Here is a 26,169-nt window from a genome sequence, read left to right as displayed (position 1 = left end):
AGAATGGAGAAGTTCGCATTCGTTTCCAGAGGGAGGAATTCTCTTACGATGTCCTGAACTCCGTGCGAGAGGAACGAACGCTATGGTGTCGCGTAGACTCAGGCTGTCTTTCCGTCAGGCCGCGGCGAGCGCTGGGTCTGGAGGTGGTCTCCCCTCTCCCTCGAATCGGTCTGGTGAATGGTTGTGTTTACTCTTGACTAAATGATCGCCTCCCGTTTAGATACAGTCGGAGAATAAAATATTGCTCGCAAAGTTCGTCCGATAGTGGAGCGTTTCATCTTGTGTGTTCTGAATCCCAGGGTGCTGAGCTCTGTGCAGCACTCATGGAGGTCAACTTACCCATGATCGAAGGGGTGAGTGCAAATAGGGACAGACTCGAGCGAGTCTGGAGAGCAGTGTTCTTGTGAGCGCGTTTCACTTGTCAGGGAATTCCAGACCTAAGAGATACGGTACCGCCTAATCCCTCTTCGAGGCGCGCGCAATATCTCGATCTGGGAAAGTGTCGCGCAGTTCGGTCGCGGAGCGGGAGCGGACTGATTCGGTGGCTCGAACCTTTCCTCTGTGCTATGAGGATGCTCTGAATTTCAGGCTATCGAGCGTCTCTTCGATCCCAATTCCGGCCCGGCAGTATCCCAGCAAGCGAATGCCTTTCTGTATCGTGTCCAATACAGTCCAGAGGCTTGGAAACTCTGTTGGGACCTTTTGGCTCCAGAGAAGGTGAGTTCCGGCTCCAGCTGAGAACGGCTATGTAGAACGCATTTTTCTATTGCATGTGTATTCATAGGCACGCTCCGAAGTACAATCGAGGCGTGGGAGAGCTCGGCGGACCCGGACCATATCTCGAGGAAGCTCTCGAATTCTTCGCATGGTCTCTTACCTCCCCTCGTTTGCTCCTAGGACCTGAAGTGTCACTTGATCGGGAGCTCCATGCTCCATGCCAAAGTGTGCCAAGGCTTGAATGATCTCAACGATGAGCAGCTCAACGCGCTGAGAACGAAATTGGTCAGCGCGCTAGTCACTCACGCTGTTCAACAAACACCTCAAGCGAATCAGGTGTCAGTGAAGCTGGCAGTCACGGTAAAGCATTTCCTGTCATGACTCCCGGAGTTGTTCGGGTTTCTGGCCGAAACGAATTTTCCGGGAGCCTCAAATTTCCCTCTCAATCTTCCAGCTCTCAGCGTTCGCTGCGCGGACCTTAACAGCCTTCTGGAAATCAGCTGTTCACGACATGATAGCGAATCTGAAATCGTCTCATCCTCTGCTCTTGATCGAATTTCTCGTGGCCTTGCCGGACCAAGTGAGTAATGGGCCTTCAGAAAAACTCTCCAATCGATTGTTGGAACGTTTCGACTAGTTCGAAATTTGACACTATTGCTTTTTCTCATTCTCAGAATGTCAAGATCGAGGGACCACAGAGCTGTTTGACTCCCTCCGTGAGGGATGTTCTCGCACTCTGCTCGTCTGCCTTGGCTGATCCAGCCTTGCGAGAGGTCTCAATGCGCGCCATCACGCAGTGGGTCAGTTTGGATTCCGTGGAATCGATGCCACCGGACCTCTGCATAACGCTACTCAGTAAGAATTTCCTTTTAGGTTTTCGATCCAGATATTGAGCATAAGACGCTTTTCGCTCTGTCTCACACCGTATTTTTCCCCTCCAGACTACGTGCCCCATAATCACGAAGCAGCGTGTGATGCTTTAGTGAATTGTCTGACGCATCCTGATTGGTTCCGCCTGCCCAACACGATCGCCGAGATACTGGTGCAAGTGATTTCGCAGTGCAGATCCTTCATAAACAGTGCGAAGGCCGTAGGCGACCAGGAATCTCTATTCTCCATTTATGCACTTCTCGCGGGCAAGTTCCAGATGCTTTATCTTTCGCAGTACTCGCTCTCTCGCTCGAGCGCGGAACCTCATTCCTTCCCATCGATATTCAGGTGTCGGTGAAACCCATAGTTCTGTGATTCTTCAAAGCCTCCAAGGAGAAAAGAGGCCTGCCATGGAGGCTTTCCTACAGATGCTCCTAGTGAGTTTCCCGTCCGCGGCGGAGAGATCATGCTCGAATCAATCGTGAAAAATGCTGTGGGGTCGAGACTGTAAACGAATCTATCTCTAGGAGTGTATCGGGACGCCGGGTTACTACCCAGTCGACGAGATCCTCTCTAGAGTTCCGCTGACTTTCTGGCATTTGCTCCTGGATGATCTCAGTCGTTTGGAAGTCTCAGCCAAGGGCCGAGTTTCCCTCGAATTACACCCGGTATACGAGGAGTTGGTACGTCTGCTACTCACCAAATCACGCCTCCCGGACCATGGTAGCATGGATGCCGATGAGATGGAAGATCACAGATGTTACAGACAAGATATTGCTGATTGTTACGTAAGTCCACCGCGTCGAGAGAAACTTTCTGAGATTCTCCGCCCATTTCCGAAATCCAGCCCAGTGTCTGACCCACATCATGGCGTTTGTCTTCCAGGTTTATGTGCATACTTTATTGTCGAAATCCATGTTCCGATACCTTATATTCGAGCTGAAGTCTGCGGTCTCGTCTTATAACACGACTCATAATTGGAAACCCATCGAAGCTTGCCTATTCTCTCTGAATGCCGTCGGTGAGTGTTGAGAGCGACATTGAAGGATTATACCTCCTGCTTTTTTTTTGAACGTTGTTGACTCGATCATCGTCATTCTCCAGGTTACTCGAAAGGGGTGACCAATTTTTATCTTGCGGAAGAAATTATTTCGGTGCTTATGGGCGGGAACTCCTGCCTGATCGTGAGGTTCCGGCTCCTCTCGTCGAGGGTGAAGGGAACCGAAAGAGATCCAAGATCCCTCCCGGATTGGTCATGGGACCGCGTCCGCTGAACACATCTCCTTTACAGGCGAAATGGCCGACGGTATAGAGCACGGGAATGTGGTTCATGAAGTACTCGATCTATTGCCTCAAATCCCCGCTGTGAATGATGAAGTGATGTCGCAAGTTATGACGGCGATCGGCATTTTCGCCGAGAAAACCTCTGGTCAGCAAATAGGACCTCTGGGTGAGTCTAAGAACGGGTGTTCCCGCCACGAAGTCCCAGGAATGAACTCGTCGGAATTTCGCTGCAGGTCTCAGGGATGACGAGACTACCATTCGAGTAATCCTTTTCAGTCCATCTTCTTCTCCGCGGCTTGCAAGAGCCTGGCATTTCTTTCGCAGCTTCCATGGCCTTGAAAGATCTTGCTCGTGCTCACGCAGAGCACCTGGCCCCGGTTGCGAATGACATCCTCCAAGCCATCGGAATCGTGCTCCATCCCCAGAGTCCTCTACCCCTGAAGCACAGGTATCGTATCGTGAAAGGAATCGAGCGATGTTCTGTCCTCGACTATCCGCATGGATGAGAGGAAACTGATCACTGATATTCACTTGCAGAGATAGAGTGCGTCTAGTAGCTATAGTGGGCCACGTGGTGTCGGCACTGAGTTCAACTGATCAAGCCTTGCAAAGTTTGACGGCCTTGATGGCGCCTTTTGTGATGCAGCTCTCGGAAATGACCAATACTTTCGAGGTAACAAGATATATCTTCGAGATAAATCTAGAACGACATGGGCTACCGTATGCATGGAATTCGAGTAAGAGTCCATGGTTTGATCCAATCTCTATCCGAAGGTACATCCTGACCTCATCGACCCGACGGTCGAGAATTTGGATCTCTTGCAATCCATGTTTTCGTCATTGAGTTTTCAAGACGGGTTCGGGCCCTCTCAGAGCTCGAAGCCCGGACAGCACCTAGTTGAGCAACTTGCACCTTTATTCTCTCAAATCGCGGCAAAATATCCTACTAATACGAAGGTAGGCGGAAGGAATCATTCCCCCGTGATGTCGAAAATCTCATCAGAATCAATCGGATGTATTCCCTATGGTCGCCGAGTTCGCTAAATTTTCGCTTCTCTCGCCACCATCGATCATCGATTCGCTAGGTGGTCAACGGCCTTGCTGAGTGTCTACGCAGGGCGGTCCCAGTACTGGAAACAACCAACCGGGGACCTTTATTGAAACAACTGTTGAGTCTCTGCTGTGAGCTACAGAGAGCCGCACCAAATGCAGCTGTGATAGAATGCGCGTCATCGGTACGATATCCCTGCTCCCTACTCTATAAGAGTCGCTATGGAAGAATTTGATGAGTGCGAACACAACCTGAGAAAGAACTGTGACTTCTCTAATCCCCATCGACCTCTGGCAGATATTGACTCACGCTAAGGTGACGTATGCGTCTGAGCTGGGAGAACACCTGATAAACCTCTGTGATACGTGCCTCAAGTACTTCGCACATGGTGAGCTTTCTTCGGTGCGCCGTGATTCTGCGACTAGCAGTATCCGATGTTCTCTGGGTCTACAGCTAAAGACGTACCGCCATTCCACAGATTTACATGAGCGCACCGACTTAGTAGAAGCTTTCTACACGATGCTAGCGTCTCTGCTCAAGAAGAGAGCCACCTATTTCGATGGCTTCGCGATCGAGACCCTGTTGGAGTGTACGAAGTGCGGTGAGTTTCCCGCCCTCTACGTTAATATCATCAGCGAATACTGATATTTCAAATCGTCACTGTGAGCTTGACGATTGTTTCCCCATCACCAGCCATTCTCAGCACGAAACTGCCCGAGACGTTCACATTCCGATCCGTCATACAGTATTTGGTGAGTCGAACTCGATTTCAGCCACATGGTCACGCCCTCTACGTCAATAGACTGGCAGACTCATCGATTCCAAATCGATTTTATCGAGTCGTCCTGTCTTCCAGGTCCAGTTCGTCACCGCGTCCGAGAGAATCGAAATCCTGAGGAAAACATTGGAACTATGCGGAGAGGGAATCGTCGCAACTCTCATCGAGGTAGATTTTATCTCTCAAAATGCGAACATGAGATCCTACCCTCCGATAAGTGCGGAGCACCATCTTATACCTCCTGTCGACTTTCAGAATATGCACGGCGGGGTCTCGCGTAAGCTGATCGAACAAGAAGCCGACGTCTTTCTTGCACTCAACCGGAGCGCTTTCCCGTTGTTAGCTTCGTGGCTGAACAGATTCCTTCAAGTTCCCGAAGCTCTGCCGGGAGTCAGCCAAGACAGCAAAACAAACTTTGTGCGCCAAATACTGCGGTGAGTCGAAGTCCTAGCTGCTACCTGAGATGACCCGAGTTCGGTGGTCGAGACTGACTAACTTGTTCGATATCGCAGGGAACGCTCAAACAAACGGATTCTCACTAAGGTTGTCTCGGACTTCACCGTGGAATGGCGTAGGCTGGAAGGAGAGTACGGTCGAGCGACTACTGCGGCTCGAATCTGAATTTAAATCCGAGTGAATCAGCTTGATGCTGAAGGGAGACAACGCCACCGAGGGCGACTTTCCCCACCTGGCCAGAACGAACTCAGGGGACCAGGATTTTCCTCTCACCATCTCTCGGGAAGGACCAGTAGGGACACCGAGAATCGGCTTTCGCCTCAAGAAGCTCGGATAGGTTCCGGAGCGAGTCGGAAGAAATGCCAAAAGCCCATGCTGCACACAGTCGATCGATTGAGCATCTCAACCTGTCATAGCTGACTACTTGACTACATTCAAATTATAGCGATGGGCCTCCTATAGCGGTAAAATAAATAAACTCGATTGCACAAGGATTCCCGTGACGAAAGTGTTCGTTTTGTCCACACGGAAGTTTTGCAGGATCCGTATCGACGTGTGTTCACCCATGCATGTCTTGTCCCTATTGCACTAGTGAGGCTCCATCGCGTCACGGTGGGGTCTCGAGGGGATTCTCTCGAGCAGGAAAGCCAACGCAGCCTCAGAGCGATCATTGGGTAGTGGACAAATGATTGTCATCGAACGAAGTATATTCAGCGTAATCGAGTCCTTGCTAGGAACGGACTTGTCTCGGAAGATCAAATTAAACGAGCGATCCTGTTCCCTACGGAGATCGGAGGTCCTGAGGAACTCATCGGCAACTCCTCATCATCGAGACGAGAATGAGCTCGTATAAGCTGCTGTTGAACCGAAGACTCCTCCTCGCTCGCTTGACTACTATGGTCATATGAGCTCCCTTCCGACACTTCCGAGGGTTTCTCGAGGGATAGCTCCACATGCCTTCGGTGCGTCATCTGCCGTCTCTGATATCGGGCTCCAGGTGTTGCGCTCCAAGTCTCGCAAATTCGCCAGAATTCGACATTCAGCTGCGGATTGCCGACGCCCGACACGCTTCCGTCGCCTCGCTTCTCGATATTGCTTGCGTTCGAGAAGCAGCAAAGTCTGGGTGAATGCTGTTGGCTACGACGGAATCTTAGACGATCGCCTTTGTCGAAGGTCTCCTCCACTCCTCGCCATATGGAACTCGTTCCCCGCAGGGATACCGCATCTCCTAAACTCCTACTCGACTGAGCTTCTGGTGAAACTCTACCAAAGTCTGTCCAAGCGTCCGAAGTTCTCCCATTAGACGTTCCATTCAGACGGGGGAGAGTGGGGTGAACTGTGAAATCCAGGGTGAAATCAACTTATGGAGCCTCTATGTGTAATCATGTGAAGCTCTCCTGGTAATGGAATGGACGAGACTAATGGAATGAAAAATTCGAAGACAAAAATAAGATTGTTCAGAGAGAGGAATGCGACGATGGCTCCCTCTTCGTCCAAATCGGAGTTCGACAGGACTTCTTCTTGGAATCTCGGCCGCGCTCTCGAGCGGTCCTCGTCGAATTCGCAGCCGAAATTCAGTCCAGAGACTTTCCCTGAGTGCAATATACAAGGTTTATTGTCAAGAAGATGCCTTCAAAAGTCGTCATCAGGCTCCACGTTCCATGAACAGATATATGAGTGATGAAAATGAATCGCTGCTGCACTCTAACAATCCAAGCGACATTGACCGAGGCCAAAAGCTTCACCGCCAGTAAGATTACTCTTGTTGTTGCTGCTGCTCCTCGGACATCAATTCTCAATCATCATTGTTATAAATATTATTGTCATTATTCCTGTAGCTTTTGATGGATGATTATTATAACAACGAAGCGGTCTCGTAACAATCAATCACCGTCAGCCGTGAGACGCTGATAATGTTCATTAAACTGGAATCATCCGACATAGTATTTGAGTCGGCTCGCGCACTGCATATCTGGAGTCGTCTCTTCCTTCAAGCCCCGCGCCACCCTGCCCCTTGATCAGGGATCGTCCACGCGTTCGGAAGAATCCCTCTCAAGACGAAACTCATGGGGACCAGTGATGATGCTATCCGACTCCATCATTCAAATCTTAAAAAATCGTCGTATCAGACATCTCGTTATTGAAATATTATCAAACATCGTGAACATCGTTATAGTTATCCCGACTTTTCAACAAAGACGCGTAATCTCTATCGACTCGTATACCTACGAGTCAACGATCCAACGCGATCGTGCTCAGAAAGTAAGCGTGCGATACCAAACATTTAATCACATTGTCGTTTCTTGCTCTTGCTTGCTCATTGCTTTTATTTATTCTTAACGTAGTAATTATTGTCTTCCATCTCCGTGTGAGGAATATTTATCACTATCGTTGTTGTTTCCTTTTGTTCGATCGGGATTTCATCATAAATCACTACACATAACCTATGCTGAGATCGAGCGCGGCCTGCTCTATGTCGGGCGAGAATTACTTCACCCGGTTCCACGATCGAGCACGATCGTGACCTTAAATCACATTATAAGATCGCCGCCATTCGCAATCGATCCCGTTGATAGAACGGGGAAAGTCCGGAGTCGGATCACCACAAGCTTATGTACATTGGGCGAGGGATCGGGATCTGACTGACATCTCTCAAACTTTTCACGATTGGTAAGCGACTACACGTGGATCGAACGGTGGGGAATCTTCAGACGTGGGCGTCGGGGGTTCGAGTTCGATGCAAATAACTCCTCGTTGACAGTCCACGCTTACTCCTTCCTCGGCGAGGCGTTGATGCGCTCCGGGAGGATCGGGGGGCACCACCGAAACCTCCGGGATGCGATCGTCGTCATAGAGTCCCGCTTCGGTCTCCGGTTCGAATATGGAGTCGCTCGTCGAGTCGAAAGACGCGCTGTAACTTTTCTGCTTAGGCACGTGCGCAGGATTGTAACTCGACTCCGTTCCTTGGGATTCCGACCGGTACAAACGGGAGCCGAGTTCTTCGCGTCGTTTCCCTCGACCGACATCTACGCCCCCCTTGAGCTTCATCTCACCATCTGAGTGTACTCCCGTCTTCATTGGTTTCACATTGAATGCCTGGAACAGAGAGCACTATCTATGAGCTCCATCGGGATTTCGCCTAATCAGGTCGTCAGTACAATATATTTCGTCTTTGAAAGGAAAGCTCCGGTACCTTATGCTCTAGCACCGGTGTGGCCACTGGGGTTGCGCTCTGCACCATGATTGTCGGAAGCTCCTCTGGTGACGCTGTGCGGAGCAGATGGTGGCCCGGTTGCTGCTCGAAACCCTTGCTCTCACAGATCGGTGTCGGCATCTGGATCTCGATTTTGGGTACATCAATTTCCTTGCCGGAGGACAGGTCCGTTTTGTCCACGGAGGATACAGAACTTTCGGAATTGGAATACGTTCCGCCTGCAACAATTTTCCCCAAAGTAGCGACTTTGGCGGAAGTCGCTCGTCGGGGTCCACCACTGTCCAGAGTGTAAACGAGGCTGTCGAATTGGTGCTCCGCCCTGGAAATGAAACGGTAGTTCCAATAGTCGCTCTCCGACTCGCCGAACATGGGGGATCCATTCGAGAATCGACTGATAGTTCGATCGCTCAGAGGCTCCGCACCTGATTTCCGGGGGCGGGCGTCCCTCTGTCAGTTGGACTCTTGGGTAGAAGTCGGGGTCAGGGATGTTTCCGAAGATGTCCCTGAAACGTTTTCCGAACTTCTGAGAGGGAGATGTGAGAATTCTTCAGCTCACCCGCAGCCCAGCGACTGGCAGAAATGAGAATTTCTATGCAGCGAAGCTCCATCGACCTCTATTCCTAGGACTCTGGCGTTAAAAATCGGCTACATATTACTAGGACAAGTGGAATATAATGGCTCGAGAGCCTCCTGGGACGACGGGGAGACCAGGACTTGCCTCTCGAGCCTCTCTGAACCTGTGTGGATCATGCCGGCTCGGGGATACGGTGCACAACCATCTCCTCGTTTTTTAATGGAATGTCTTTATCGAAGCATCGTGGATCCTCAAGTAGGTGGCCTCAATGTTATCGGACGAAACCATTCAATCATCAGATTTACGTGGAGCGGCCTCATTCGGTTCCATTTTTTCGTTTACGTTTACGAGGGGGAATCCGATACATGGATTATTTACGGAGAGGCGCAAATTTAATTCGCGAACGAAACGTGCATCGAATTTTTTCGGTTTTTAGTGATCCATGAAATGTCGGAGGGGAATGTTAACTCAGTAGTTTCTTGAAGCCTGCGCTGAAGAAGACGAATCGCGGCAAGAACTTTCGTTTGATTTCGAAAACCTGTTTTCCGAGCGATAGGCGGAGCTCAGACGCCTCCAGCGGGAAGTAGGAGATCTCGTCCGCCCCTTTCTTCCTCAATGCTTCCACGGAGAGTTAAGCAAGCGCTTTAGCAAACAAACTCACATTTCCTCGGCGTTGTCCTGCAACGCGCATTGTCTCCGCAAGGAATGATGGCTGCCCCAACTGCCGCTGTTAGACGAAGCATCGCGACTGAGCGCTCGGAAACCCGAGGGCGATCTGCGGCGCAAAAGACAGAGAACGTGCAACACGAAATGAAAAAACGACGACATTTTAGACGAGTACTAAGATATAGGACGACATCACTGACAGAAAAAAGATAAGCATGCTCATCCCATCGAGCTCCGGGAAGATCACCGCGCTCTTTAGTCGTTCCGAGAGCAAGAGAATTCCCGATAGCATCGAAGATTTGCTATGGGATTCCTCTTACTGCGTGAGATGAATTTATTTTGTGGAAAAAGCGGCCTAGCGCGCGGGAGGAGTAGCCAAAATTACTTCTCCGCGAAAATGCAGAAAAAATCTCAAGGTCGCCTTTGACAAAACGGATGATTCTCAAGATCATTTCGAACATCCACACACGCCCAAAGCGAGCGAGCGACATACATCTCGGACAGTCGAAGACTATCAGCTTTCCATTCTGCCGGGGCGGATGTTTGAAACGTTCCTGTCATCCCCGGAAAGGGAGGAAAACGGGCAAACGGGAGCAAGATTTAGTGGAAAATGTGCACGCTGCAGCAAAACCTCGACATGTCTCTCAAAACCCGCTGTTGGATGAGCCGCCGTTCGTGGGTTTACCTACCTGCTGGGCGATCCATGAGGACTTCCTTCTGAGCCCGGTGGCTGATAGTCGTAACCGCCGTCAAAACTCTGTGACTTCTGGTAAGCCAACGAGGGAGGTTGCGCCAATAAATTTCTACTGGAGCCTGAAGGTGTCTGGTTGTGCGGCGATAAGGATTCTTGCGAGCAACGAGATCGTTGTCTGTGGGGTAGGTGGAGGAAATGGGGAACCCTTGAGCATGTGAGGAATCGCGGGAGATTCTACAGTAAAAGCTCGTTACAACGACCCCCATTACAACGAATTTCCCGGTACAACCAACAAGGAATTTCTCCTCCTCTGGCCAGCTCGCCATAGGGATAGTGTTGAGCGGAGCCCGTTACAGCGAAAACTCGGCACAACGAACCAGTTTCGTCGGTTCCTTCGTGTTCGTAGTAACGAGCTTTCACTGTATATCGTTTCTTATCGGATCGATTGGATGATTGATTGATCGATCGATCCTCCGAGCGCTCCACTCACCGTCGGTGTTTATGGGAGCAATCGCACGTTTCAACTGTGGCGCTTCGCATAAGCCGCGCCGAAGTGCCTCGTTGACGGTTTGCATCGGTGTAATTACTTGCATAGTCTGGGGGTGAATGAAAGAACTTAATATATTGTATTCCAGACATCGAGGAATACCGAGAGACTTGAGTTTCCGATTACCGATTGTTGGTTCGTCGTCAGAGCTAGATGAGGAGCAAATGAACATTTTTCCACCTAGATCTTGATTCGATCCCCTGGGCGAGTGAGCAGATCGATCAATGGAAGACCACGGGGATAACGACGGGGACCTGGAAACGGCGTGAGCGCTTGCGCATAAAATGAACGCATCATACGAGCTGCTAGGCGTCTCCCTCCTCTTTCTGTTCAGATTCGGTCTTACCTCCTCTGACCACTGCGAACAACCGGACTGAGTTTCTGGCGGTCAGTCTGTAGTGTTCCCGAGCCCCCGGCGGCTGCATCTACGGACCTCTGTTTTTTCTGCAATCTGCGCGCTACGCGATGCGCTTGCATCTGGGCGGCGTGCTTCCGTTCTGAGTCCGATTCTGAGGTGGTGACGTTACCCTGGCCAGAAGCCGCGCCCATGCTCGCTTTCGAGGCGTTTCTGCATATTTTCGAAGGGACGACCGATTCCATCGATGCCGTTGAAGACGGCGATGACAGACCTCCCGTCATTTCTTGCGCATTCGGCTCGAGGTGGGAAGGAGACCGGGGAATATTCGCGGACCCGGTGCTGAAGCTCTGATCGGTCAGGTTCTGGTTTAGAGGCTGCCAGCTTTTACAGCGAGCTCTTTGGAGGAGAGCTTCTCTGATCTCTCGGTCTTGCTCTGGGTATTGATGTGAAAACGATGCTCGTGGCTCCTCCAGCTGGAAAGCCGTTCGCTGCAAGGGAATAGAGCAATGAAGGGGCAAATCGAAACCGGGGCTCGTCGACCAAAAATCTCGTGGTCGAAACCATGTCGCACGAGTCGAACTCACGACATGATTGCAGATATTGACGTTGTGCTCCTGGTCATGTCGCATTGAGTCGGGTACCGACCACGAAGAAGGAGCTCGCGATCGTCCCATAGCGGGCTCTTCCGAAGGAATGTCCAGCGATGACGCAGTTCGGGAGTAGGATGGAATCCAATGAGCTGCAAATAGTGTTTTCGATGAGGGATCGTCGAGCGCTCACTAGGATCCTGTCATTCATTCTCATCCCAGATTAGTATCGACAGTGGAACAGGAGGAGAGGAGACAGCGTGCTCCGGGAAGTACCTCGCGCATCGCCAGAATTGCAGTCGGCTTGGTATCTCCCCTCGAGCTCGCGCTTTATCTCTTCGTCGAACGATTCCTCGTTCGATGTTGTCTGCTGGCTATTCCGATTGGAGCGGAACAACAGAGCTCGTTCACTCAGTCTGTAGAAGCAGAGAACAACCAAAGAATTTCGTGTAAGTATCGCGTTACGGAAATGATTGATTCGACAGCCGCCTAATTTCCAGACACATCGGTCGCACTCCTGCCTGCTGACCTTGAAGGGCATCTACTTCCAGGATGACTGGGAGGAAGGCCAGCGGCGTAATGTTCGTGCTGTCGGCTCTCCTGCGAGGCGAAGCATCCTCCGAAAGAGCTGCGACGCTTCGAGGAGTCACCGGTATCGTCTGGTTCTAGTAGGTATCCAGATCGGATTAACGGTGCTGTAATTCCGCTGGCATCGTGATGTCTACCGCTTGTCGTGGCACTAGTGGCGCTATTACTTGTCTGGTGAGTTGGGTAGTTACTGAATGGTGGCACGAGGTGGTGAGAGGCCTTGCGGGGCGCACGAGTTGGACTCGCCTGCAAGCGACAATCGTCGGAACGACATTCGCACGGACTGATCTGCAATCAACTCCACGGAGGAGTCTCCTACAGCGTTCCGAGATGAATTTCGGCGGTGAATTACCTGAAGATGTCCCTGACCCGCGCGCTGGAAAGCCCCAATGTTCATCTCGTCCGCAATCATAGGGCTACTCGAGTTGCACCTGGACAATCCCGGACTCGAGATGGAGGAGTACCCCGAAGTGGACAAGTTTGATTCTGATATTGTACGCGAGTCTGCTGTCCCTGGTCCGCCCATGAACGGAGACAGGTAGCACATTTTTATGCCTCCTCCCGAGACGGCCATTTGGCAGCGTTCTGGACACGAGGTGGCGTTCGGAGCCAAAGCCGGCGATCTGCGAATGCCGCAGAGATTTTCTTTCGTTTGAGGAGGAAGAGACTCTCGAGGCTCCGCGCGGATTGCCGAGCTGAGGACTGAGATTATAATAATCGGAGGCGAGTCAACTGCTTGTTTACCTGGATCCATCGTACCTGGGGGGACTTTCAGCTTCTGATTCGCATGAGCTAACGTTGGCCGTTATGAGGATCTTAGGCATTGGTAGCTCGACAGAGAACTTCCTCAGAGGCAACACATCCGTCGAGAGGGTTTTCAGCTTGGGTTGAGCATTCTGTACCCTTGGCAAACACAGCATCGACACCTGAGGGACGGTTCAGAATGAAGCAACGTCTGCTGAACAATTAGAGTATGGAGGAATACGATCATGGCCAAACGGAATAGAGACGCAACTGAGACGCTGACGGCACGGATCCGCTCATCCTCGTACAAGTATGTAGGAAAGCATTTTACTGCGGATGAGAGTCAGGGAAACATTCCGAGCGTATTGAGCGTTTCCGCATGGGTACATGACGGTCAAGGCCGACTCCATCGAGAGTCAGACGCACGGATCATCGTTTTCGAAAGCGTTGCTCAAGCAAGTGTTCGGGGTCCGGGGATGTTCTACGTCAAAAGTCTAGAAATTTCCAAAACAGCAATCGCCTCCACTTTCGGAGAGCCGCTACGAGTGGAGCTCAATGTTTATCGCAAGTGAAGATAATCGCAACTTCGTTCCGATCGAAAGACCAGCTCAGTGCCTAAAACGGCACCGATAGGAGGAATCGCCACTTACGTTTAATGGGTCGAGATGTTCACTAGCCCAGACCCATTCAGAGACATCATCTTCGAGCTTTCGATTGATGTCGTTTCGCTTGTCGCACCACCCCCGTCCCGAGTCCCATTTACTCAGGCTTCGTCAACTGGCGTCTCGCTAGAATTGAATACAGCACAACCAGCTAGTCTAACAGTGCGCATACTCCGACAGCCATACGGGCCCGAAAGTTTGGCTCAGCTTCAGAGCGAGCTCGACGATCAGTCTCAGAGACATTCAAACTCTCGTTCGATGGACTCCATTCAATCAATTCCGTTCCTTCTGGAACTTCCTCACAGAGTATCGATCCAGTGACGTGCGCGTGATGGTGCCCGCTTGTTCGAACGATGATTTCTACACAATGTTCATGAAGGCTCTTCTGCGGATCCGTGGCTACTCTCAGGGTGTGGATTTGGCTTCTCTTGCGATCTCAAGAAACAGAGGACTAGCCGAAATTCTATCATCCAGAGGATTTTGCGGCACTCGAATACTCTCGAGGAGCCCATGCAAGAGCGTTGCAATTTTTAACTTTCCCAGTACCAACTACCGAGCGAGCGCTAACCGAGCAGAGTTCTAGAGGAGCAAAAGTTAGGAAGGAGAAGAAGAAGTAATTTTTCCTCTTTACTCTTCATCATACTAACCTCCGTGTTGGACGGTTCGAAAATCTTCTGTTCGTAAGACGGAGACGCGGCGTGAATTTTGTTCAAACTCGGGGAGGAGGGACGGTCGATGGAAAGCGAATGCGTGGAAGCTGGACCTCCGGTTCCGAGGTTCGATTCATTTTGACCTTGGGGGAGTTGGGCGATGGTTTTGTGGAGAAGCTCCATGAATGCGACTCCCTTCGCTTCCTTGTAAGCTGTCGGAAAGATCGGTAAGTGATTCGCACTATTTTTTCGACCGCAACCCTCCACGCGGGTCCCGAGTCTATCCCGCCCGCCCGCCATTCCCGGGGCAGGAGCCCTCTCGCTTCCTTCGCTCACAGGTTTCCGGGATCAGAATGACTCGGTGCTGGCGCCGGGGAGCGAGGACTAGTCGAGGGTCACTTACACATTTGTTCATTAGCGGGATTCGATGCGTTCTGCCGAGTTTCTAAATTGTCTGCTGCCAGCTGCTGTTGCTGCTGACGATTGTCATTTGGTGCCGAATGATTTTTCGAGGGAGAAGAGTTTGAAGCGGGAGCGACGGACATCGGGGCCTCGGGATCTCGTTCGGTCGACAGCGAGAAGTGAGCATCAAAAGACCCCCGAGGGGTTCCGCATCTGGAGCTCAGGACGAGGGTGGGGGTTTCACGTTGACTACTGCGAAAAGACGTCGCGTGTCACTCTTGTTTCGCGCGAGGATCCGTCCGCTCGAATCTGCCTCGGGGACAATCCACACCGGGGAGCGCGTCGCGACGTACCTTTGTCGAGTATTGTAAAGTCTGTATTGCCTTAGCGGTCGTTTTTGACCTTGCTCGTTCTCAGAGGCGGAAGTGAAGCCATCACCGTCGCGGGAACTGTCCGCTCGGAGATGCAGGGCGGTCGTCGTGGACGGTTGGCGAGCCAGAAGACTTCCGGAGCATTCAGGATCTTCGACAGAGGAATTCGACCTCTCAAAGGAATGCTCCCGAATAGAAGAGTGAGGTCTCATCTGCAACAGGGGAGAAAGCGCTCTCGAATTGATAAGCACGAAAAGTTCTCCCCTGGAGCGGGATTGGAACTTTCTGTTCGGAGAAGGACCGCCGAAGTTGATCACTCGGAGAATAGATCCGCAATCACTCGCTCGGAAGAGCGCCGTCGGGGCCTCCCTCCCCTATTCTCATATACTTCGATGCGGGATACGAACCTGTTGATGACCTTGCATGAAACTGGTTTCCATGGACGACGCTTCGGAGCCTATCGAAACGTCGGAGACGTCGCCAGGAGTAGTGTCTTCAGTGGAGCGGCGAGCATGCTGGAGTTTTCTTTCGCTCATACGGATGAACTCGTCAAGGCTCATTCTTCTTTAATTGAACGAAGATCGAATAATCTCGTTATTAGCGCACACCTAACCCCACCGCTGCAGCCCCAGCCATCTATTTTGCATTTGAGCTTCGGGTATGTTTCAAAGATTCACTCCAAATCCTCTTCGACGAGAATTCGAGGGTTCAGCTGGGGAAAAACGAGAAATAACCTTTTCGTATCCTGTGACGGGGCAACTAAGCTCGCTAGGATTTTCACAGTCTCGGGGTTTTTCTCAACTTTCGGTCGCTCCGAGAACGAAGGTTGATGGAGAAGCGAGGGTTTGCGTTGCGCGGAATTCGTATTGCAGTCGCTGTCCGACGTAGAATTGAGCGAATGTTTCTTCGAAGCTAACCCGGAGCTAGTGGCTCTTTTAACGATGTCCTCGAAACTCAGAGGATTTGAACTGCCTGCTACTCGACACGGAAAAGGAAAGGCGCCATTAGAAGAGAGAACTTCCGAATATTCCCGACGGTCCATCGACGCAGCTATCGATATCTCATTTTAATTATAATCCGTTCGGGAGCCAGCGAGGACAAATTGTTCCTCAAAGCATCGGTCAGGAAATTGGCTGCATATTGTAGAACGGCGACACGATATTCTCTCCGCTTCCCTCAGCGGCAAGAGTCAGTAAGGGACGTAGTAATTAACCTTCATCCGTTGGTGTGCTTGATTGCCTGTGGTTGAGAGCGCTGCTAGCGGAAGCGCTCGCTACGCTGAGCTGCTGGCTGCCCCCTTCGCTCTACCGTGGGAGTTGGGCACCCCGGGTTGGCACTGGGGGGTTGGACTTCCTGCCCGAATGCTTTGTCTTCGGATTCTGAAAGCGAACAACGGACAAACGCTCGCGAGTCAGTCGATGATCACCGCAAGTGTAACACGAACCGTAGGTTGGAAGTTAATGGAAATCACGTGACCTACTGCGACAGCTTGGTTCTGTCTTATGCCTTCCGACGGGAGGGCTTATCGTGTCATACCAGAATGCTTCGATGACATTCAGGGTAGACCAACCCACGAAGGCTGAAAAGACACGCTAAAACCCCTGTACGCCCACGAGTGTGATGTGGCGGTCAAGCCGCATCGTGCGCCCGAATCGTCGACACTCCCAAGTCCCAGTGAGATCTCTCGTTTCCGCATTCCGAGTACTAAGGTACAGCATTAGCGCGCTCGACGATGACAATGACAGTAATGATAGCGAGAATTCCAGCGACAGTGAACGAGCGTTCAAGGACAGAGTCACGGATCGAACGAGGAACACCAAGATCTATAACACCGAGATGATATCTAGATGGAAAGAGCTTTCGGTTCCGGTGGACGCTTCCCGTCCCTCGGGGCTGGCTGAGATAAGTGAGTGAGCGGCGAGCACAACTACTACTAACCTATTGAGGAGTGAGGAGCCGGAATTTCGTTCCTTCTGCGTCGGCTGAGGGCTCAGGCTTTGTGAATTTGCTGGCACGATCGACGTGGGAACTGGAGTGAGAGACGGTCTCGCTGAGCCCACGCTGTAGCGAGTCGCTTGAGGTGATGGAGGGTCTAGAGAAAAACACGCAGCCGTCGTTGTGGGAGTCAGGTACGGAATTAACGTAAATCCTAAATTCCCCAATATTCTGTCATCCACGTCAGTTAGCGCTCGACATTGAGAAGGTCATCTCGTTCACGCCCGTGGCAGTCTGAATGAGTTTGGTTACGTGGTTCGAGGAAGCGCAGGCTAGGAGGGAATCGGGAGGGAAGAAGAGCCCGACGCAGAGTCCGGTCGGGTCTGACGGTGGGGGGAGACGATGATAATCGGGGTTCGACTGATCTAGGCTCTTCCATTTTTGCCCTCGACGGGCCAAAGGTTTCTATCGTGGGCGATCTGGGACTCCAGCGTGGGAACAGGCGAACGGCCTCGGACATGATGTCGAAAGTATGGCGGACAGAAGAGGTACCAAGCACTCGTCGACTCTACACATGAGATGGATCTACCATGGAGACACGCAATCGAAATCTAGGACAGGACAGTAAGCATTCCACTACAGGACTATTGGCAGAGTTCCGACCTCATCACCGCTTCTCGAATATACAGACCAATCGGCTAATCCTGTGAAAAACTAGCGCTAACCACAAGTCATCAACCGCAGTCTACGAGTCAGGAATAGAAGCCAGCCGGGAAGGAGGTGGTGCGGAATTACGAGCGGGCGCAAGCGCTTGAGGCGACTGTCTAGCGCGAGATCGTTCTGCTGGAAATCTACTTCCCTGGCTACCACAGGATCCCTCGGTTCCCTCGCATCGTTAGTGACTCACTGTTTTTGGAGCGTTCGATCTCGTCAGCGAGGAACTTTTCAATTTTGTCGGCGAATTTACGCTTCACACAGTACACCATCAGGATGATCAAAAGGACCGTTCCAACGGTGATTAAGCCCAGCCAGAAGGGCTCTTTGACCATACGCGTTGAGAGAGGTATCGGAATTACATGGTTGTGACGCTCACAGTTACGTCCTGAAAACCAGTGATATATCCATGAGGGAACAGCAGACGACCGCTCCCTTACACCATCGAGTCACCACGACCCCCACATTCCCCTGAGTGAGACGTCCTCCTCCGTCTCCGTATAGCCTCACCGTCGAACGGGAACTGACAAGAACACTCGTAATCCGTATCGCCTCTTACTGATGCGCAGCGTCCGTGAGACCCGCACGGGTTGTGCTCGCAAGGAGACCGTCTTGATTCACACCGTTCGCCTGGGGAAATGATCGAAATTCCAAGTCTTGAGTTTATCGCAGGTATCAGACTCTCCCATTCGGCTTGGGGATTTTTCTCAAGGACGGATCGCAGCGGAGCGCGAGACGGGGAGAAGAAAAGAGAAACTGTGACGAGGAAACAAATACAAAACCAGCGTGATACTTGTTCGCTCAGCCGTCAGAAACACGCGCTCATATCCCGCGTGGTAGCGACAAGGCGCGGTGACCCTTTCACGAGCGCCGGCGAATAATGAGAAGGTCTCGCAGAAATATGAACCCTTACACTGGTTCCCGCTACCCGCCAGGGAACCCAGTGTCGCGGACCTCTGAGCGGAGCCCAGCGCAAATCGTCGGGCTCGTCGGGGTGCGGCGCATACGAACCGTAAATGATCTCTATCGATTCTCGGACTCACCGAAATGAAATGAATCGCAAGTACATTCGGGTTTCCGGGTATTTTCATTCATCCGACATTCCCCGTTTTTACAATAGCCATTATCGCATGGACTCCGATGGCAGAAGACGCCTGGAAACCGGTTCCCCCAACTTAATCTTCCGCCATGGAGGTACGGATCTGAATACGAACTCTAATTCACGGACTTCCTATGGCACCCGAACTGAACGCTCACCAGTGAATGACCAGCGACACTTGCAAATATTCTTCCCATATTCCTCCACACACCGACCTCCATTGAAACAGGGGTTCGGCCTGCAGGTCGGCAGCACGAAATCCGTGACATCGAGCTCTCGCACCGCTGCGCTAGTGAAATTCTCATCTGAAAGATACGCGATAGCGGTGTCAGCCACGTTCTGACAGCGAGATCGACAATGTCAGAATCGAACAATCATCGTCGCCGCCACCAAACAAACCTTTTTCGACTTTGATACGTATCATAAGGTTATCTTGAGGCTCGTAGTTGATGACCATGCCATTGAGTAAACTTTTGATCATGACCAGCTCCGTTGACGTCAAATCGAGGTTGGACTCCGGGTCAGACCAATGTCCGGACGGATTACCACCGGAGGGGATGTAAACGATGCGATCCCAATCCGAGTCGGTCATAAAACGCCTTCGGGAACACATAACGAGGATAATAATCCACGTCGGATAGAACTTTTTCCACAACGCGAATTTCCAGGTTCCCTGGACGTACTGACCTCGATCTGCTAGCGACGTTCGTAGACGCCGAGGTGTTTTGAGGAGCCGTGTAAAACTGAGCAAACGGATCCCGGAAGATGATTTTTTTCAGATTGCCCATGTGCCGACCTTCGAATTCGAAAGCGAGGTTGAAGTTAGTTTGTTTCCGACCGGAATCACCGATATTCTGAGATTCGAATCGCACTGACCCGTGTAGTTCCGGGTGATGAATTCCATGCGATGGCCCGCGCCGGAGAATATTTGAACAGACAGCTGATTCAGGTGTGCTGGAACCGGCTGAGGATAATTCAAAGGACGTAAAACCGAACGGCCTTCGTCCATGGAGAGCACAGTGGAGAGTTGTTGCGCGGAGACTGCAAAAACACGCGTAAGTGGTAGCTCCGTCGAGGAAAGCAACGCTCTAACAAATTCCTCACAACAGCAGTAGCTCATGTGTGTGTGACAGAGAGAGAAAGTGTGCAGATCGTAGTTTCCGACTGCGCTCCGGACGTTTCAGTACACGGAGCGAGAGTTGAACAACGAGTCGTTTCAGGGACGACGGGAATCCGGGAGGTAGTAATGATATGAGAAGCAAACGAAATGAAAGTTGACTGCCTCGTGCCTCTCGAAAGAGGGCAGAAAAGTTCGGACGAAGCCCACCCTGGAAGATCAGCCTCTCCTCGCGGAAATGGCTTCCAAACAGAACACTAAGCGCTGGAAGAGTAGCTACAGGACACGTCTGGTTTGTACGGTACCAATCTGCTGAACGACGCTCTCTATTTTACGAAGTATGTGGAGCCCTCGATCGAGAGAATATATTTTGGAAGGTTGAGTCGCGGGAAACGAAGCTAAAATCTCGAGGCTTCCATGTCCGAAGCTACGAGGGGAGTTGTACTCACACAAATGGTATTTGATTTCGAATCCCACGTAACCACCGCGGGTGGAAACGAACTTTATCATCACCGAGGTTTGATAGGCCATCACCTGTAAACGGGGCGGCCGTAAGTTTCCTGATTCAGCGCACGTCGACACCTCGATTCCGTTTTCGGGGTGGTATGATTTACCTGGTGTCCCTCGGGGAGATGTCCACAGAGTTTCAAAGTTCGGTCCCCGTCCCCCAGGTTCAACTCCACATAGTCGTCAACACACGTGTTGCTCTCCTCGATCTGCGAGAAAACATCTGTTTCAGAAGCATCCGCTCATTCGACGAGCCTATGGAAGAACGCGGAGCGCAGAAGAAAACCGAAGTCGGCCTGGACTGAAGAAAGAACGGATAGACGACGACGACGACGAGATAAGAGAATACTCGAGAGCGGGATAATACAATTCTGAGCCTCCTCTCGAAAGTCACAAGCATGCGAATTCCTCATCCAATCTCAGACGAACGCCGGCGGAACGGATCTCGAGTAGACAAAATCAGAGTAAGAGGGAGATTCAATCGATGACAAGCCGGAGAGGAACAATTCGCTTAAGATCAGTGCCAGTTTCGATTTCGGATGAAATTCGAATTTCGAGGAACGAAGAAGAGAAACGATACGACAAGTCGACATTCCATTCGAAGCAAATTACCCTCGTGCCAACGTGGAACGAAGCGAATGTCAGCAGCACCGTGACGGTTCGGCCCTTGTCTTGCGTCCGGCTTCTGTGACTTGACACCGCTCCCGGCTGAATTTGATAGTGACACTGCAACGACGGCGGATACATGTCGGGATATCGGAGTGATTTGAAGCTCTGCAATGAAAATTAAGCCGCCTAATTGATTGCTGGCATCGACTCGAGCGAGTATTCCGAGCCCGGAAATTCCGCGCTGCGCGAAATGGCCGACCCGCTGTCCAGCCGTCGGCCGCTTGCCAGTCGGCTGCGGGCCCGACCGGCGACGGCAAGCGAACGGACCGGAATATTGGCGGAAAACTCCATACGTGTACCCTGCTTCTCAGCTGTTCGGGACGGGGCGCGTAGAGGGAAGCGATCGGCGAGCGAACGGGCGACCAGCCGGCCGGCTGGCTGGGTGCGCGAGCTGACATGCCTGCGGGCCTCGAAATTCTCTGCACGTAGTTTGTTGGCGGCAGCGGTGGTGACGGGAACGATGTCGTCAAATACAGCGACACTTCAAGGATGGTTTCGACATCTCGGTCTTCGGCTACGCCCCGCACTCTCCCGGCGCTGCTTCTCCTCGCCCCGAGTCCCTCAGCCGAGATTCGGTTTGACATTCGACACTTCTACGCGTCGATTGGATGCACACGATATGCAGTCGCCACTCAACAGTCGAGCGTCCCGATGCTCGACGAGAGGAAATTCGAGAGAACTTCTTCGAGGCTCTTCTGCCCCTTCTCCCCGAGAAATGCGGATTCCAAGTCGCGGAATCGTTATAGGCCAATGGGAAAAAAACCGACGGGGTATGTTCCCACCCGATCAAACCCGGGGTTCAGAAGAAAGGAGTTATGTAAAATACTTTACCTTCGTCTCGCCATCCTCGTCGACCAGGAGAACCACGGGCAGCTCCGCGGAACCGCATTCCGAGTGTATGTTCAACACTTCCCATCTGGAAAGTTCAACGGAGGAAGTCAATGACTCTCCCGAGCTTGCGCACCGCGCTCGTCGAGAGAATGGCTGTCGAGAGAACTCGATGTTTTACCTGAGACTGAAACCCGAACCCAAGGTCGATTGATCGGTCTGTACGGTGACTCGTAGCTCCGTTCCCGAGGACAGGAATTGCAGGGTCTGAGGGGAAATCCGAGCATGAACCTACTGCCATCATTATTATCGTAGGAACCCGCATAGCGCCCACGCATGAACGGTATGTACTTCAATTAGCGAGTGTCCGCATCGGATTAGTAGAAGGAAAAATTCTCAGGGCGAGTATCTGATAGTCGGATGATCATCTTCCGGATAGTCGGTGACGAAACCGTGAAATATCAATCGCGTCCTGGACCCGCTATTGGCGATCGGCGCCGACAAATAATTCTAAGCACACATCGTCTATCTTCCAAAATAGAACCTAGCTGTGATCTGTGTCATCAGCATAATGCGCTGTCTAACTGGATTGGACCGATTCGCATACTCGCTTCAAACAATCCTCATTGAGACCGACAGGCCGAAAAAGTGTCGGTCGATTGGACGCTTTATCGTTCGACTGGTCGAAGGACGACCGCTCACGGAATGTACATGACGGTCTGCGTGAATATGAAAATGCACGCCTCGCCCGCAGACAGAAAACAATCTCCGTGATTAGAGAATCGTAACGTGGCCTCAGTCGCTCTCGCGCGGCTACGAAACCTGTCCGCGTGACTCAATAGACGAGAGAGACTCAGGTGACTGGCGCATGAGACATTTCATTCGAATTCCGATCGATGACTCGAGGAATCACTTGGTCGCCCGCCTATCGCTTACGTAGCCGTTCTTCAGCTGTCACCGGCGGCATTCGTAGCCAAGTACGAGTCCACCACCAAGGCTGAATCGTATTCTGTCGGAATGCCAACATTTCGCAAACAGACGAAGGTCGGGAGTTTAGTTGAGGTCTATTCCGCTCGCCGCCAGTTTGCTTAGGCTTCCTACTGCAACTTGCCTCGTCCGCGTCCATGACTCTCGCAGTGTTGTTAGTGACGATTGTGGGTGTCTGCCCGTTTTCTTTCTGTCCACATATACGGATAGGCTCGTATGGCGCACCCAACGCAAGCTCGACATGATCGTAAAGACACTGGGCCTGCCATTCGACGTCGAAAGACTCGAAAAAGACGAATACCTTTTGACCTGTAAGTGGAGGATACTGCGTAAGTCCGAAAAGAGCGAATTCCTCCAGACTGAAGCAGAAACCCACGCTTGTGAGTTTATCTCCCGCGCTTCTGCGTTCACTTTTCTAGACTCTTTCCACAGGGATTCGACGGATCACATTGTGAGCTAGCTAAGAGAAGATCGAGTACTCCAAACTTCCGGGCATTTTTTGAAATTGAGTTCGCTGAGAAGGAGGGCCCTTGTCTGAGAAGAACGCAATCAGACAGAAATGATCCCTGAGCAAACAAGCGAATCCACTTCGCTGCCACTCACCTTTCCCGGCGACTATCTTTTTGGTGTAACGCAAGTTGTCGAGGTAAGGCGCGTCCGGAGTCGGGGTCCTCAGATATCCGGCAACGCCGGAAGGACTGCTGACCGTAGAATTGAGAGATGGAGGAACGACTGAAACACGGAATGAGATTGATCCACCTGACTATCTGCCTGTCTGTCTTCCGAGTTCGGGAAAAGCTCTTGTGTACGGTACGTCACTCCTACCGGGAGATTCTCCCGGACACAACTCAGGCACTCACCGACAGGGTCTTTCTGACAAACGTAGCCTCCCGTCAGAACACACTTCCTCCAAGTCCAAGACGCGCCCTCGGAGCGGGTCTTCCAGGGGATGGCGCCGCACTTTCCGAGGTCCGCTGGAGGTAGGATTCCTACTCGATTAGCGCGTTATGCCATTTATCCGATCAGAACGGTGCCGACACAGGGGTTCGCGGTTCATGACCTACCAGATGAGCTTTCCGAGTTGGAGTCTTCCTGCGCTGAGCTGTCCGACGGTGTTTTCCGCGCATTAGCCCAGAACCAGAGCGGACTGCGATGTGAATAAGTTTTCCACTGCTGTTGTTGTAGGAGCTCCGCTAGCAATTGGGAAGCCTGTGGGAGAGAATAAATTTCATGACGGACTCAGGATCATGAGGGCCGCGATCTAGTCGCACCTCAAGTGCCAGGAGGAAAGGGAGCTTGATCGTCTGTTCGGTAGCCACGCGGATCGCTCGATCTGGGAAAGATGGCGCTTGGGCCGATCCCGGAAATCGAGAGACATCCAAGGTTTGATCGTTTGATCGTCTGTCTACACCGAAGGCTCCGTAGGGGATTAAGGACTCTAGAGCCCCGGTATCCTCGGAGAATGAGCGATTCCTGAATCTCGGCTCCAGTAGCGCCCCTGACGTCAGGCACGAAAAACGTCATTCGCATGAGAAAGTACACTTTGTTCGCATAATTGAGCCTGGAGAAAAGAGAGACTGGACGATGAAACAAACTATCCCTGCTGTGAGAGCAGAGCTTCCACATGGCTGGATCCTCATTTAGCTCCGCGGCTGGGTCCACTCGAGTCGCAACAACGCTCGAGTCGCTGCTCAGAAGTCGAACACGTGTGGAACGAATGCGGCAGATGTTCTCATTGCGAAACAAGCCGACGGACGGCAAACTCCGTACGGACGAGAGAGCCCATCGAGATCCAGGCTGACCATCACGGACGTTTTGGTTCTCCAACGCTCTCGGTGTCTTGCACTATAGACTGCAAGTCATCAGGGAGCACTAATCGATAGGAATGTAAGGATCCAGTGGAATGCTGCTCCATCCAATTATTACTCATTAGTTTATATATCCTGTCGCACTGCGTCCTTTTTCTATTCGCGAATCCAGTTCGTGATTGGGAACCCCCGCAGCAGTCTATCTTAACCTCGCCCGGAGCGAGAATCCGAAGCCCCGTACCTGATTCGTAGCGTCGTCGGCGTCTACCTCGATATTCAGCAGAGTAGAATTGGCTTCACGGCAGATGGCATTAGCTGTGTTCCAGGACACCTGCAAGTAGAGCCCGGCCACCCGTTATCATAAGCTCCGGATATTCGTCTCCAGAAGCCCTGCCGATGTTTGACCCCGGGGGCTCGCGATTCTTTTCAATCATTTCGAAAGTTGTCCATCAGCGCCTCTGCTCGAATCGAATTATAATTCTTCTAGTCTCTTTTTTGCCTGATACAGCTCTTCGATGACGGAGAGCTCTGAGAGTCGAATAGAAGCATTCCCGGACAGAACCCGCTCGAGAGCGGGCTCTCGATTTGTCTGTTCAGGCCGCGCCCTGCGTGACAATCCAACTCACCTGGGGCATCCCGCCGACAAGATAACAATGCCCTTCATGGAACCTGTAATCTGCCGATTCACAGCGACGGTCCGAGTGTTCGTTCGGGTCCGAGTCTGGAAAGAGAGAGAAAATCCCGTCAGGAGCAACTTCGAACCGGGAATTCGCAACGATCCTTTCCTCTCGGGAAATAATGCAATCCATCGATCGATCGCGGATCATCGGTCGGAAGTTTAATTATTTCGTGTTCCGCCGTGGCACGCGCCCCAGGGCGGTCTCGGATAACCGAGGATGACAAGGAATTGCAGGAGGAGCAATAATTGCAAGTTCGGAGCGAAATATTGTTGCTTGAGGATCAACACCCGTCGTTCGCTCAAAACAGGAAGCGATCGGCTCGGAAGGGAGAAAATGAGAAGGAAAACCAATATTTACATTCGAAAGGCAAAGGCAGCGCGAACGGTCGAGGACATCCGCTGATAATTGGCAGAATGGAACTTAGGCTGAAGCTACCCCTACCCATCCAAGTGGGTTCCCAAGAGGAGCGACCCAACGTGGCCAGGACACGAGAGCGTATAGGACGCTAATTCAATTAAACGGAACAACATCCCCTATGAGGCTTGCGGAAGGGAGAGGTAACCTTCATCCATCCGATCGATGTTGAAGGAAAACACGGCCAATCAACCGGGG

At 51.7% G+C, this 26,169-nt stretch overlaps 2 protein-coding genes across 2 annotated transcripts in view; one reads left to right on the top strand and one right to left on the bottom strand.

Moving 5' to 3' along the window:
* The first annotated feature begins 323 nt into the window (after positions 1-323).
* cdm (importin-13-like protein cdm) lies at positions 324-5,574 on the top strand. The gene is made up of 20 exons (XM_003747739.3): positions 324-353; positions 589-717; positions 898-1,077; positions 1,172-1,297; positions 1,392-1,572; positions 1,659-1,853; positions 1,936-2,024; positions 2,115-2,375; positions 2,473-2,608; positions 2,879-3,037; positions 3,148-3,319; positions 3,409-3,544; positions 3,646-3,828; positions 3,957-4,106; positions 4,220-4,310; positions 4,401-4,523; positions 4,616-4,674; positions 4,779-4,868; positions 4,956-5,134; positions 5,213-5,574. The coding sequence occupies exons 1-20, from the start codon at positions 324-326 to the stop codon at positions 5,319-5,321; spliced, it is 2,778 nt and encodes a 925-aa protein (XP_003747787.1). The 3' UTR covers positions 5,322-5,574.
* Positions 5,575-7,817: 2,243 nt separating this feature from the next.
* LOC114828456 (uncharacterized) overlaps positions 7,818-26,169 on the bottom strand; it is a 57,221-nt gene continuing 38,869 nt past the window's right edge. The window contains exons 22-58 of the mRNA XM_029112687.1: positions 25,504-25,598; positions 25,119-25,208; positions 24,134-24,278; positions 23,930-24,058; positions 23,673-23,801; positions 23,194-23,378; positions 22,264-22,349; positions 22,086-22,170; positions 21,198-21,359; positions 20,693-20,794; positions 20,528-20,612; positions 19,838-20,002; positions 19,641-19,757; positions 19,361-19,549; positions 19,120-19,266; positions 18,906-19,016; positions 18,373-18,492; positions 18,056-18,250; positions 17,152-17,305; positions 15,948-16,181; positions 15,621-15,777; positions 15,196-15,425; positions 14,844-15,094; positions 14,438-14,652; positions 13,144-13,310; positions 12,737-13,007; positions 12,326-12,630; positions 12,061-12,212; positions 11,794-11,948; positions 11,198-11,697; positions 10,978-11,105; positions 10,795-10,900; positions 10,300-10,479; positions 9,606-9,719; positions 8,793-8,873; positions 8,350-8,689; positions 7,818-8,252 (exon numbers count right to left, since the gene is read on the bottom strand). Coding sequence (XP_028968520.1) covers positions 7,818-8,252; positions 8,350-8,689; positions 8,793-8,873; positions 9,606-9,719; positions 10,300-10,479; positions 10,795-10,900; positions 10,978-11,105; positions 11,198-11,697; positions 11,794-11,948; positions 12,061-12,212; positions 12,326-12,630; positions 12,737-13,007; positions 13,144-13,310; positions 14,438-14,652; positions 14,844-15,094; positions 15,196-15,425; positions 15,621-15,777; positions 15,948-16,181; positions 17,152-17,305; positions 18,056-18,250; positions 18,373-18,492; positions 18,906-19,016; positions 19,120-19,266; positions 19,361-19,549; positions 19,641-19,757; positions 19,838-20,002; positions 20,528-20,612; positions 20,693-20,794; positions 21,198-21,359; positions 22,086-22,170; positions 22,264-22,349; positions 23,194-23,378; positions 23,673-23,801; positions 23,930-24,058; positions 24,134-24,278; positions 25,119-25,208; positions 25,504-25,598 — 6,512 coding nt within the window. The remainder of the gene's footprint in view (positions 8,253-8,349; positions 8,690-8,792; positions 8,874-9,605; positions 9,720-10,299; positions 10,480-10,794; positions 10,901-10,977; positions 11,106-11,197; positions 11,698-11,793; positions 11,949-12,060; positions 12,213-12,325; positions 12,631-12,736; positions 13,008-13,143; positions 13,311-14,437; positions 14,653-14,843; positions 15,095-15,195; positions 15,426-15,620; positions 15,778-15,947; positions 16,182-17,151; positions 17,306-18,055; positions 18,251-18,372; positions 18,493-18,905; positions 19,017-19,119; positions 19,267-19,360; positions 19,550-19,640; positions 19,758-19,837; positions 20,003-20,527; positions 20,613-20,692; positions 20,795-21,197; positions 21,360-22,085; positions 22,171-22,263; positions 22,350-23,193; positions 23,379-23,672; positions 23,802-23,929; positions 24,059-24,133; positions 24,279-25,118; positions 25,209-25,503; positions 25,599-26,169) is intronic.

This window comes from Galendromus occidentalis, unplaced genomic scaffold, assembly GCF_000255335.2.
Source record: "Galendromus occidentalis unplaced genomic scaffold, Mocc_1.1 scf7180000077524, whole genome shotgun sequence".
Taxonomy (NCBI): domain Eukaryota; kingdom Metazoa; phylum Arthropoda; class Arachnida; order Mesostigmata; family Phytoseiidae; genus Galendromus; species Galendromus occidentalis.
The sequence above is the reverse complement of the archived record's forward strand: the minus strand, read 5'-3'. Positions and strand labels throughout refer to the sequence as shown.